Below are 12,231 nucleotides of genomic sequence, written 5' to 3'. Positions count from 1 at the left end.
CATGCTGGATGTTTTCACTGCTTTATTTCTCAAATGACCTGACCTATAGTGATTATAAATACAACTGACGGCTTGAAGAACCAAACTCCCTCGGAATATTTATGTCTGCGTTGCCAGGTCCTCTCAGTAGGTTTGTTGAGAATTTCTCTAGAACCTTGTTGGGAACAATGTAACACATGAGCAATTCACGACTATAATAAAACCACACATTAGCCCAGCGCATTTGTAATGATTCATAATGGCTATCACGATAAACAAACATCCTCGGCCATAGAATTTGCATTAAGTACCACGTCCCGTCCGATCCGTGAAGTCAAGCTGCATATCGCTCGGTTAGTACCAAGGTGGGGGACCACTTGGGAATCCCGGGTGCCGAGGTTTTTTTAACACTCCACTAGCCCACATTCATAAGCATTTTACTTTTTATTAATGCAAGATCAAGATTATAATATGATTAGATGACTTGTTTGTTTTTGGATTATTCCTGAAGACCATTTTTGTAAATCTTCTTAGCTGACAATGAATGGTACTGTTCCCCCCATTTAAAAAAATGCCATCACCAACGCGTCTATGTTATCATTGATTCTTTCCTACTTTATCTACATTTTTTTTCCTTCTCTGTATTGGTATCCTAACAAGCAAACATCGTACAAAATGGAAGTTGACTCATCATCTGCCTCGAAGTCTCCCCCTCTCGCCTACCTTGATGGTCAAATCAAGTCAGTCCCAGAATTTGAATCGTGGTGGACAAAGATCAAAGATCAGTATGAACGAAAGTACGTTTCTATCTACAGTATATTGTCAGGATGGCGGCTGACCATTAGAAAACAGATTATGGCACAACTTGACTGTAACTTTGATAGAATTTGTGTTCCTTCCTGGCACAGGACCATATCAGATCGAGCTCTTTGACAAGTGAGGACCAAAAAATCTAAACAAGATTGAAAACTCATATGAGGAATTAGATTTATTGTTACAATTGAGAGCAAGATAAACGCATTGAAACTAGTGGAGATTGCTAGACGGGTTGGTCGAGAATATTCTGGTTTGTCTCTCCCAACACTGGTACCAACATTCTGACAGGGGTTTGCAGAGCCTGATCTTACGCTTAAATTCCTCAAATCTGTCCATTCCCGCCTTACAAACCCATATCCTGTTGAGGCCACTGATGATACACCTGCACAACCTGCTCCTCTTCCCCCAGCCGCGTCCGCCTATGCTCTTTCTTTATCCTCTATCGCTTATGCCCAACTTCTGCTGGGCGATCTGACTTCGTGTAAGGCCTCTTTGGATGAGACTGAGAAACTTCTCAACGAACAAGACACTGTTGAGCCAGTAGTCAACGCCGGATACTATGGTGTTGCCGGAGATTATTACAAAGTTAAAGCGGATTATGGACCATATTACAAGAATGCGTTATTATACCTGGCTTGCGTGGATCTCAAGACAGAGATGGCAGAGTCGGATAAGAAGGGTCGAGCCCATGATTTGTGTGTAGCTGCTTTATTGGGTGAGAACATATACAACTTTGGTGAACTCGTATGTCCTCTAATATTTCGTTCAAAAGCATTACTCATGCAGAACAATACAGTTACAGCATCCTATCCTTCAAGTCCTCGATGGAACTGAGTATGAATGGATCAAAGACATGATTTCATCATTCAACGCAGGCGAAATCGGGAGGTTTGAGTCGTTGTGCAACAATCTGCCTAATGAACCTATCTTGGAATCATCCATTTCTTTTCTGCGTCAAAAGATTTGCCTAATGGCCCTGATTCAAACTGTCTTTACCCGACCAAGAGATGGGTCAAGTAGGCTCATGACATTTCAGAGTATAGGAGAAGCTACACGGTTGCCTGTGCATGAGGTGGAGCATTTACTTATGAAGGCCTTATCGTAAGTTTTTCCCTTTTTAGTAGTGTTTACAACGCAACGCTAAAGATGTTCAAGGTTGAACTTGATTCGAGGTACTTTGGATCAAGTTGACGGCACTGTCGATATAAAATGGGTTCAACCTCGAGTGCTGGAAGGCAAGCAACTTGACCTCCTTGCTGAGCAGTTCAGGATGTGGTGTGATAATGTAGGCCAGACAGAAAAGAAAGTGGAACAGCAGGCAAATGTGGCGAAACAGGCTGTTCTAGTAGAGTAATCTGTTTTCTAACCTGGAGTTAAACCATTTCAGCATACTATTGGAAAACTGCATATGCAGGAATGCACCAAGTGATGTTGCATAGACGTTTCTTTTCTTGGTAGGAAGATAACATGGAAACGAATGATAAGTGATGAGGTACATTTTTTTCCAAACTGTGACAATATTCTAAAGCGGTCTTGTTGTCATTCGTCAAAGAACGCTATATGGTCTCTCGGGTATCAGAACATCAACCTCGTCCATGGCCTCTGCTACGTTGTAATTAGCTCCAGTGTTATAACATGACAGGCCTAAGGAGAAAGGTTACGACCCACCTGCCACGTCCTCTATATCCTCCATACCCTCTGGATCCCCTATACCCAAATCCTCTCCCCCTTCCGCGACCTCTCCCACGGTTCGTCATGTTCATCCCAGGAACATTTGTCCTTTTTTCCTTGACTGAAAGCTGCCGACCTCGAAAGCTACTTTCATTGAGCACCAAAGCGTTTTGGACAAAAGATGGCTCAGAGAATTCTACATAAGCGTATCTGCGGATATATGTCAGTGCTGAGCTGTTTTCTATTGGCGTTTATAGAATGCTTTACCCCTTTGGATGGCCGGTAAATTTATCACAGAGAATAGTCACTCGATTAATCGTTCCGCAGGCTTGAAAATGCGCCTGAATCTCTTCCGGTGTTGCCCCATAGTCTACCTACGTTCCTAATCAGCCCTTTCCTTGAAGCTCTCTTCGTTCCTTGCGTATTGGATAACGTACATTACCAATGTAGACACTCCGCAGATCCACCGCTGCCGCTCCCTCTCCATCCTCCATATTTTCATCTCCTTCATGCGTCTCTCTTGTCTCTCTCCCTCCAGCAACGCCAGTACCTTCTGCCGGTGTGCCTACTGCTGAAGCAGATGCAGATGCTAATGCATTCTTTTCGGCTTCCATCTCTGCGAGTTGGGCTTGCATCAACGCCAGCTCCTACATTTGTGAGGTGTGTTAGAACGAGCTATTCGGCTGGCAGAGGACAGTCATACCTCATCCACATTGGCGCCATCATCATTCAACCGAGGAGGTGTTGCGCGTGGTTCAGACATTATTTTTGAGTTGTTTGCTGGATGAAAAAGTTGTAAAAAGTTATAAAATCAATAATTGTTAACAATATCAATTTGACGTGCCACATTACGGGATTAAATCGGTAAATAGACAACAGCCGTCTTCTCCCATCAGGATTGTATTCCATTCTTACTTTGTCTCTCTTTTTATTCCAATAAAACCACTCACGCACCACTCTTTCCCAAAATGGCCTCCAAATCCGCAGCTTCTGTTGTTGTGCGTTCAAAATGGCAAAAGAATTAGCTTTTCAGTACTGATATACCACCTACAGGACTGGTCAAAGATTTATACTGGTCTTGGACTTGACAAGCACACCATCACTTCCCTCCAATCTTTTAGAGCCCGTCACTCCGTCGCTATCAACAAGAATGCAGCCCTCAAAAGTACTGCACCAGAGCTTGACATTTCACACTACAAGAGTGTGTTGAAGGATCAACAGGCAGTGCAATTGGCAGAGAAGGTTTTGAAGGAGTTTAAAGCGGTAGACTATGATGTGTCAAAGTGGAACGGCGTAGTGGAAGCTTTTGAGGGAAAGGCTGTGGGTCGGACTAGGAGAGAAATTGTGAGGAAGAGAGCTGAATGTGTGCATGTGTATAGGTAGCCGCTGCCAAAGAGACTCTTCACAAGATCACAGCCGAGGAATCTTCCCTTCAAGCTACACTCTCCAACATCAAGGATGCCCGGCCATTTGAGGACCTCACTGTGGATGAAGTTGCCAAGGCGAGGCCCGAGATTACCAAAGCTGTGGAGACTATGGTCAAGAAGGGCAAGTGGACCGTCCCAGGTTACAGGGTGTGTTTTTTTGTTCATTTAAATAAACGAAGACTGATGACAACTTGTCGGGATACAGGAAAAATTTGGAGACCTCTCTCTCATGTAATTGGAGATGTAATTCAAATAGACGGCGCAATGCATCTCATAAAGAAGATCTAGCGAATCCTCAAAGATCAAGGCTTTACTGATAGGCAACAGATCGACTTGCATCGATATGTAAAGATATGCGGCTTACAATTATTGCATCTTATTAGTCACTTTGACTTTTTGTTCAAAATCCCAAACCCCGGAGCTACTTGAGCATGCCTTTTTTTTGCAGCTTGCGCAGCTCCCTCTTACGGTCCAGCTCTTCCACCTTTTTGAGCTCTTTTTCGCTCAACTTGGCTCGCTGCTCCTTTTTCTTCGCCAGTCTCTTGTCCTCGGACGTCTGTTCTGCAGGGTTGAGTTCGTCTTCTTCTTTCTTGTAGGCTGCCAAGAGGTCGGCATCGACTGTTGCACGAGTCTTTTGGAGTTTACGGGCCACCTGTATGATTGCAAAAGAGTGTTAGCTGAAATAATCTTTAAAGTCAAGAAACTTGCGTCAGGCTTCAGAAGACCAGGTCGAGCCAACAAGTCAGCCAAATTGAATGCAACCTGCAGCCAAGCTTCAACAGCCTCTCGCTCAGCATTGTTGGAGGGCTTGTTGACGCCGAGGATGATGTGCCGAGATTTGGATTTGGCCGTCAATGGGCCTTTTGCAGGACGTACAGCAGCAACATCCGTGATCTGCTTCTGTAAGCTCAGGTATAAGAGACATAAAGAAGGGTCTTACGAGCAAGTACTTGAGAACGGAGGCAGCAGTGGAATCTTTGATTACTTCATTTACGCCGATGTTGGGTGTCTTGAGTACCAACTCTGTTACATCAGAATGCTCCTGAAATAACGTGTGTGTGATTGGGATTATAGCGTTCTCTGTGAGCTTTGCAAATGTCTACTCGCCAGCTTGAAATTGAGCAAAGCACCAAGTTAAAAAGACAAGACATACTAAATCCCATCGTTTCGCCTTGAGTTCCTTCATCCCATCCTTGGCCACAAGCCCCCAGACGCCCACACCTTCTTGCAGCCCATCAGATCCTGAACCGAGAGTTAGATCCCACTCAATCTTTTCACCATTCTGGTATGTGGGCTCGATGATACCGCGGACAAAGCTGATGATGAGCGAGGGAAGATCATGCAGAGGATAGAGGATAATGGTGGCGTGCAAGGCGAGGACTGAACGACGGCCAGTAGCAAAAAGAAGATGGAGAGCTGGTGAGGAAGAGAGAAGGGGTTGGATAGAAGCAAATTGGGTAGAGAAGAATAGTCGAAAAGGCGCTATACTGCTCATCTTTAGTCATTGTTAAATCAGACAGTCTGACTCACGTTGATTTAGCCCTCTGCTGGTTGACAGTCCTTCCAACAAAGTAAAGACCTAGATATAAACCGACGAGAGCGAATGCGATGGCTTCAAACTTGAAGACAGAAGGGCGGAAACAAAGCATTTTCCAGCATACTTGGTAGCCTTCATAGTCTCTCGATAAAGGTGCAGGCGGCGGAGGAGAGATGGCGCCGAGTATTTTGAGAATCGCCGACATATTGATGTATTCAACTAATGGCGAGAAAAGAAGAAAGAGAAAAGAAGATTCTTTTTAAAAAAGAGAGAAGTGGTATTTTCAAGTTTGGGCGAGAAAATCCCTGAAAATCTGAAAAGTTGATGATTGGTTCAAAAAGCTCAAGTACATATAAAACAACAAAAATAAACTACCAAACACTGACTCCTTGAGCCTGACCCAATGCAAGAAGCTTGCTCAGCATTCTGACCTGCTCCTCTGTCACTCCTCCATACTCTGCTGTCTCAGCCATCTTCCTCACCACATTCATCAGCTCCTCTGGAGTATCCACATGCAACTCATTCATCGCTTGCTTCACCAACGCTTCATGCTCTTCATCAGCGTGCGGCCGCGGCGGAACGGGGACATCAATGATGGGCAAAAACAAGTCTTCGTCCTCATCTTCTGCTTCCTGACGTTCGGGTTCAGGCGACGCTGCTCTACCTCTACGTCTTGTCCGTTTCCGAACGGGCTCCTCAGGTTCATCTTCCGCATCAGATTCTTCAGAATCGCCATCCCTCTTGGGCGAAGAAGGAGGGATGAACTCGTCATCATTGTCGTCTTCGTCCATGTTGAGGAGGTCATGAAAGAACATTTCTCCTGGCGTTTCTGGCATGCGAATTACGTCAACAGGAAGACTGGATGGGAAAGAAGGATGGATTGGATGAGAAGCCGTAGGAACGGGATGCGAAAGGTAAAGTCCAGAGACAAACGAAGGCAGTTGTATTCCTGCTTCAGTGATGGTTTTGCGAAGTAGCTCAATCCTGCTCTTATGAGTTTGTATACAGTGTTAAACTCAGAGAAACTCACTCTCGCTCAAGACCACGACAATGGTTCTCGAGTTGGTTATATACTTGGTCCTTTTCTGCTAGTCGATCTTCAAGCGAACCAAAATACTGCTTCTTCTTTTGCCTCGATTGTTGTGCTGCGCTCATGCCATGTTAGATCTATTCAACATGCATATACTCACCCGCAACCCTGTTTCGAGCCCTTCGCCTTGCCAGCAGTTCATCTCTCGGCATGTTCTTTCTGCCGCCCTTCCCATGAGGCGGTAATGGCCACGCTGGCAATCCATCTTCTTCGCTTTGATCTTTGGCCTGATCATCACTTTGAGAAAGCTCAGAAGTATCTCTCTTTCTGATCAACCTTCCCCTGCCCCTCTCCCCGACTGCGTTAGACATAGTCACATTTGCCCCAAGCGCAGCTACTCGGCTGAAAGCTTCTCTCGATGACACATCCTGAGCTTGAGCAAGTGTCTCCGCTGGCCATCCGCCAGATGATGCTTCATTATTCCTCCAGAATCTGTCTCCAATACCACCTGCCGAGAGAGAGTGTTGTCTAGAAACAGCGTGTGGCAGTGAATCATAGGTCACATCACCCTCCTCTCTCACTACATTCTCCAACGCATCCTTGATAGCCTGAATCTGCGAATCGCTCTGTATGCCATCGCTTTCTCTATGCGTGGGTGTGGCAGGCGCATGAAGAGGGGGACGAGAGATACGACCGTATCTCGTTTGCTGTGCTGGTGTCGCAGGAGGTTGGGATGGTCCGACGCTGTTTCCGCTACCAGACGAGAGTAGCTGCGTGTATAAACTCGGTGTACGATGGGACTTCTTCAAGTTGTATTCCGCAATCAAGCTGACTACGGCTGGATTGTTGAGTAAACTTGAGATAGCTTCCAACGGTTCTTTCTCTGACTGTTGATTTAAGACGGATGTCAAAAGTTGTGACGTGTTGCCTACCTGTAGCGTTGGATCGATGAATTCCAATCCGAACTGTTTTTTGGCAGACACTTTTGACGCTGCCACCACCAAAGCATCCAGTCCGCCTATCGCTGGATCATTTTCGCTCAAGTCAGCCATTGTTGAGATTAGAATTCAAAATTGATTATTTTTATTTTTATATACGTCTTGAATGTTTGTGATGTAACGAGTTTTGAATATTTCGGGCGCGAGTTTTTTTATTTTATCCATAAAGTGGAGGTGGAGGTTTAACGGAAAAGTTTAAGAAATAAAAGTTATCAGTTTAGAAAGATAAAAATAAAATATAAAAAAGAAATAATGGTTGTTAGAAAAACAACGAAAAGAAACGTAGAGCAAGTTGGAGAAGATAGTGAGGAAGAATTCGGCGGCCAGAGGAGCGGAATAGACATGAGTGAGGATGAGTTGCAAGAAGAAGATGATGATAGTCAAGATGAAGAGGCTTTCCCAGAGTTTGACTCTGAATTGGAGGAAGATGGACACGGTAGAGAGTCTTTGGATGAGGATGAGGATTCTGGATCTGAATCAGGCTACAATTCATCCGATATTGAGGCCATGTATGCCTCGTCCGTCACTTCAGCCTCGTCAACCAACTCCAAAGGTGGTCGATTATCGACAGAGGAACAACTATCCAAAATGATTGCAAAAAACTCTACGAAACCTGATGATTCCATTGGTACGGACGAAAAGATCAGTCGGGCAAAGGAAGGTGTCGGCAGGATGAGGCCTAGTAAGCTTGTCAAGGGGAGCTTTGTGAGAGAATATGAAGAGTATGAAGCTGGATATGGAAGTGAGAGTAGTACGGAAGATGTGAGTGTGATAAATGTTGTATGGCATGCGCTTATATCATAAAAGAACCCCAACGCTATTGGAAACATTCCTATGGAGTGGTACGACGATCTCCCTCACATTGGTTACGACGTCAATGGCCGCAAAATATACCGTCCTCTTCAAGGTGACGAACTCGACAAGTTCCTTGCTAATGTTGAAGATCCTTCTGCTTGGACATCGGCAGAAGACAAGCTTCTTCAACAAAACGTGCAACTTTCTGATAAAGAATTGGACATTATCAGAAGACTGGAGAGGGCAGAGAACCCAGATGCGGATTATGACCCTTACCAACCGACTATTGAATGGTTCACTGGTGAAGGTCAGGAAAGAGTCATGCCGCTCAGCGCTGCACCTGAGCCAAAGAGGAGATTTGTACCTTCCAAGTGGGAACATAAAAAGGCAAGTTTAAACCCTGGTTACTCGCGCTGATCATAGACTTAGATTATGAAAATTGTCAAAGCCATCCGCCAAGGCCGTATCATTCCTAACAACCCCTCTGCCGAGAAACCCAAATACTTCCCAATCTGGTCAGATGCTGATCAACATACACCTCACGCGATGTACATGCCTGCGCCTCAGTTACCTCCTCCCCAGACCGCCGAATCTTATAATCCTCCTGAAGAATATCTTCCTACAAATGAAGAAAAGGCTGAATGGGAAACATTGGATAAAGAAGACCGAAAACAGGATTTCTTGCCTCAAAAATACGATGCCTTACGAAAAGTCCCTGGATACAAGAATTTGGTTCAAGAAAAATTTGAAAGATGCCTTGATCTTTATTTGGCGCCTCGAACAAGAAAAGTCAAGCTCAACATTGACCCAGAGAGTTTGATTCCAAAACTTCCCGCTCCCAAGGAACTCAAACCTTTTCCCATAGCTTCTTCGGTGCAATATCGACATCCAGGGGATACTCGAGTTCGCGCGGTATCTACTAGTCCTGATGCACAATGGGTAGCATCTGGTTCAGAGGATGGTGTCGTTCGTGTCTGGGATTTAGGCAATGGCAGAGAAGTATGGAGGTGGGATCTTCATTCAGGTCCAATCCAATATGTCGAATTTTCTCCTTTACAAGAAGAAACATTGATAGTTGCGTGCGTCGCTGGCAAGATTGCCGTTCTCTCGCCTCTCGCTCTTGTCTCGCCACATATTGCCGCTGCAACACTGACGCATACCAATACTGCTTTTGCCTCCTCTTCTGCTACTACTAAACAAGGAGCTGGTAGCCAGCTTAAAGGCGTCGAGTTGATTAAATGGACTAGACCGAGTGAAAAAGAAAGAGAAAGGGGAGTATTGGTCTGGATCGAAGTGCCAGGAACTGTGAAACAAATCGCATGGCACAGAAAGGGTGACTACTTTGCGACTGTCGCTTCAGATGGTGAGTTTGAGCCGGTTTGATGAAAGACAAATCTAACATCATTGCCAGCGGCGAGCAAATCTGTTCTCATCCATCAGCTCTCTCGCCACGGTACTCAATCTCCTTTCCGTAAGACACCTGGGGCAATTCAGCGTGTTGCCTTCCACCCTTCCAAGCCCCACTTTTTCGCTGCCACCCAACGATATGTCCGTCTCTACGACCTTGCTGCGCAGAAACTCGTTAGAACCCTGCAATCAGGTGTCAAGTGGATCAGTAGTATGGATATACATCCTAGAGGAGATAACTTGATTATCGGAAGTTATGACAAGAAGTTGGCATGGTTTGATATGGATTTGAGTGCAAAGCCGTACAAGACTCTACGGTACGTTAGCTTTGTCTCTCATTAGTGCATAGCAAGATGGATCGAACTGATGGACATCTCAATAGATACCACACCCGCGCTCTACGATCAGTAGCTTACCATCCTACCCTGCCCTTGTTCGCTTCTTCATCGGACGATGGAACCATACACATTTTCCACTGTACCATCTACTCTGACCTGATGCAAAATCCTCTTATCGTTCCGCTCAAGATCTTACGAGGACACAAGGTCATCGATGGAATTGGAGTCTTAGATATTAAGTGGGTCAGCGGGAAACCGTGGTTGGTTAGTAGCGGAGCGGATGGGGAAGTGAGGCTGTGGTGTTCGTAGACTGTAAGCGAGATTTTTTGTGGGGTTGGACCTTTACAAGTCGGCTTGGGGGTATCTGTCGACATGATTTGACATGATTTTGATGAACCTTTCATGGGGATTAGACTCTTCCTGGTTGCTATCGAATCAGATGAGCCAGCCGTAGCGCGGCGTATTTGCACCATTCTGATCTTTATCTATTCAGGATATAACTGTCATACAAAAGACTTGCAAAAGATAAAAATCAGAGATGCATTGCATTTGAAATCGGCTTTTCTTTATGGACAATTCCTTTTCTCTAGGGTATTCTCCGTTCAGAGGTGGCAACACAAACTCATCATCATTCTGTATATATTAACCTGGGATAGCTAAGAAAATAAACGTAAATCAAACGTTATACCAAAAAGACAATTAGGAATACCTATACCTAGTGATTAAGGGTTAAAACAAGGTCAACATCGTTACCTTTCGTCAATATATTCTTGCTCTCATGAGAAGACTTCAAAAAATATGTCTGTGCTAGCATCATTGAGCCAGCAATATACATGTTTTTCAAGAAACCATGAAAAGTTGAAAGAAGGCCATGACAAATAAACAAGAGGAATTTAAAGGTACAAAGTATGTCAATAATAATGGGACCCCGCATGTCAATGATAAAAACAACAACCTAGAAATCAAGGATAAGCTATGCTGGTGAGCGTAGTGATTATGGTTTGGTATGCCTTAATGTTGACACAGGCAACACCAAGAAAAGAAGAGATGATATGGAAAACTACTCAGGCAAGCAGGGGAAGTAAAATTTTGCCATATCTTGACAAGAGTAAGCCTTGTAGCACCAGTTGTGCAATATTGGCACTACAAATGCATTCCTCTTCATGGCAAATTCCCTCTATCCTTCAAGTACAACCCTCTCGCTATTCAAGCGCTCGATGTCTCACTGCTGTCTCTAGCCTTCAAATCTTGTTCCAGTCCTTGTAAAGTTCGGACCAAGCTACCTCCTGCCGCTTGAGAAAGCACTCCGAGCAGGCTTCTTCCTTGTCCTTCCAACAATCCTACAAGTTGTGCCCTCAAAACATCCAAGTCGGGCACTTCTTTACCCAATCGTTCTAATTCTTCTCCTGTCATGACCGTTCCACCTTCTACAAGTCCTGCCACAAGGCTGAGCGTGGGCTGAATAGTAGAGCCTTCGCGCTTGAGAGAATTGATAGCTCGGGAGACAGCACTGAGGATTTTGGAAAGGTATGTTGGGGAGAGTGTAGGACATGTGAGTATAGCTCTTTGGCCGGAGAGATGAGGTAGAACAGGAGAAGCCGTGGATCCAGCAAGAGCAGCCAAAACGCCTGAACGCACTACTGTTATTTGCGCCTGACCAATCTCTGTTCTTTCCATCTGCTCCTCTTTGGGTATACTGGGGTTGAAGGGCTGTACTGGCCGTTTGATACTTGCGATGGCTCTCCTGATTTTGGACCATTCAGCTACAGTCATGTTGGCATGGTCGAAAACGAGGATCAGAGAGTTTTTTTTGAGCTGCTGAGCGTAAAAGTTCCATAGGAAAGTCTTGCGAGCAGTGTAGACTCGAGGAGTAGCAGGCTGGGAGAAGGTAGAGGAAGTGGCTGATGGATGAGCAGCAGTTGCCATACAACGTACTGGCGAGCAGGTCTTGGCTGTTCTGAGGACAGAGAAATATGTCCTAGATGCCATTATTTTTTGAATGAGCTTTACAAATGCTTTGAGGTGATGTCGAAATTCAAGAAGAAATCTATTAGAAAAAGAAAAAGATTCCGTCTGCAATGGCGGAGCTCACCGACATTCATTTCACCACTGCTTGAATCTTTTGAAATGGTAGTAACAACCACTGGAACGAGCAGTATCAAGAACTGGAAAGCAAAAACAATGCATTTAATCGCATACACCATACACCAAAGATGAAGGAAAAAGTTTCAAC

The 12,231-nt window shown here is 44.9% G+C and overlaps 7 protein-coding genes and 1 non-coding gene across 8 annotated transcripts; 4 read left to right on the top strand and 4 right to left on the bottom strand.

Annotated features, from left to right (window-relative positions):
• The first annotated feature begins 263 nt into the window (after window positions 1-263).
• L203_101831 lies at window positions 264-379 on the top strand. Its single transcript, XR_010725528.1, has one exon. It is a non-coding gene; the product is annotated as a 5S ribosomal RNA (ribosomal RNA).
• A 275-nt stretch (window positions 380-654) lies between these two features.
• On the top strand, window positions 655-2,149 carry L203_101830 (uncharacterized protein; the record flags this gene model as incomplete). Its single annotated transcript, XM_066211264.1, has 6 exons — window positions 655-776; window positions 832-915; window positions 966-1,045; window positions 1,094-1,539; window positions 1,592-1,896; window positions 1,951-2,149. The coding sequence occupies 6 exons, from the start codon at window positions 655-657 to the stop codon at window positions 2,147-2,149; spliced, it is 1,236 nt and encodes a 411-aa protein (XP_066067361.1).
• A 229-nt stretch (window positions 2,150-2,378) lies between these two features.
• Window positions 2,379-3,229, bottom strand: L203_101829 (uncharacterized protein; the record flags this gene model as incomplete). Its single annotated transcript, XM_066211263.1, has 5 exons — window positions 2,379-2,400; window positions 2,464-2,676; window positions 2,734-2,840; window positions 2,904-3,113; window positions 3,170-3,229. The coding sequence occupies 5 exons, from the start codon at window positions 3,227-3,229 to the stop codon at window positions 2,379-2,381; spliced, it is 612 nt and encodes a 203-aa protein (XP_066067360.1).
• A 205-nt stretch (window positions 3,230-3,434) lies between these two features.
• Window positions 3,435-4,128, top strand: L203_101828 (uncharacterized protein; the record flags this gene model as incomplete). Its single annotated transcript, XM_066211262.1, has 4 exons — window positions 3,435-3,464; window positions 3,520-3,786; window positions 3,846-4,040; window positions 4,099-4,128. 4 exons carry the CDS (start codon window positions 3,435-3,437, stop codon window positions 4,126-4,128), a joined length of 522 nt encoding a protein of 173 aa, XP_066067359.1.
• Window positions 4,129-4,314: 186 nt separating this feature from the next.
• Window positions 4,315-5,635, bottom strand: L203_101827 (uncharacterized protein; the record flags this gene model as incomplete). The annotated part of the gene is made up of 5 exons (XM_066211261.1): window positions 4,315-4,545; window positions 4,602-4,787; window positions 4,834-4,992; window positions 5,047-5,380; window positions 5,424-5,635. The coding sequence occupies 5 exons, from the start codon at window positions 5,633-5,635 to the stop codon at window positions 4,315-4,317; spliced, it is 1,122 nt and encodes a 373-aa protein (XP_066067358.1).
• Window positions 5,636-5,801: 166 nt separating this feature from the next.
• L203_101826 (uncharacterized protein) lies at window positions 5,802-7,512 on the bottom strand (the record flags this gene model as incomplete). The annotated part of the gene is made up of 4 exons (XM_066211260.1): window positions 5,802-6,414; window positions 6,461-6,575; window positions 6,621-7,347; window positions 7,393-7,512. The coding sequence occupies 4 exons, from the start codon at window positions 7,510-7,512 to the stop codon at window positions 5,802-5,804; spliced, it is 1,575 nt and encodes a 524-aa protein (XP_066067357.1).
• Window positions 7,513-7,710: 198 nt separating this feature from the next.
• L203_101825 (ribosome biogenesis protein ERB1) lies at window positions 7,711-10,307 on the top strand (the record flags this gene model as incomplete). Its single annotated transcript, XM_066211259.1, has 5 exons — window positions 7,711-8,220; window positions 8,266-8,640; window positions 8,683-9,616; window positions 9,665-9,977; window positions 10,043-10,307. The coding sequence occupies 5 exons, from the start codon at window positions 7,711-7,713 to the stop codon at window positions 10,305-10,307; spliced, it is 2,397 nt and encodes a 798-aa protein (XP_066067356.1).
• Window positions 10,308-11,204: 897 nt separating this feature from the next.
• L203_101824 (uncharacterized protein) lies at window positions 11,205-11,987 on the bottom strand (the record flags this gene model as incomplete). Its single annotated transcript, XM_066211258.1, has 1 exon — window positions 11,205-11,987. The coding sequence occupies one exon, from the start codon at window positions 11,985-11,987 to the stop codon at window positions 11,205-11,207; it is 783 nt and encodes a 260-aa protein (XP_066067355.1).
• Window positions 11,988-12,231: the final 244 nt, after the last annotated feature.

Source organism: Cryptococcus depauperatus, chromosome 2 (genome assembly GCF_001720195.1).
Source record: "Cryptococcus depauperatus CBS 7841 chromosome 2, complete sequence".
NCBI lineage: Eukaryota > Fungi > Basidiomycota > Tremellomycetes > Tremellales > Cryptococcaceae > Cryptococcus > Cryptococcus depauperatus.
The sequence above is the reverse complement of the archived record's forward strand: the minus strand, read 5'-3'. Positions and strand labels throughout refer to the sequence as shown.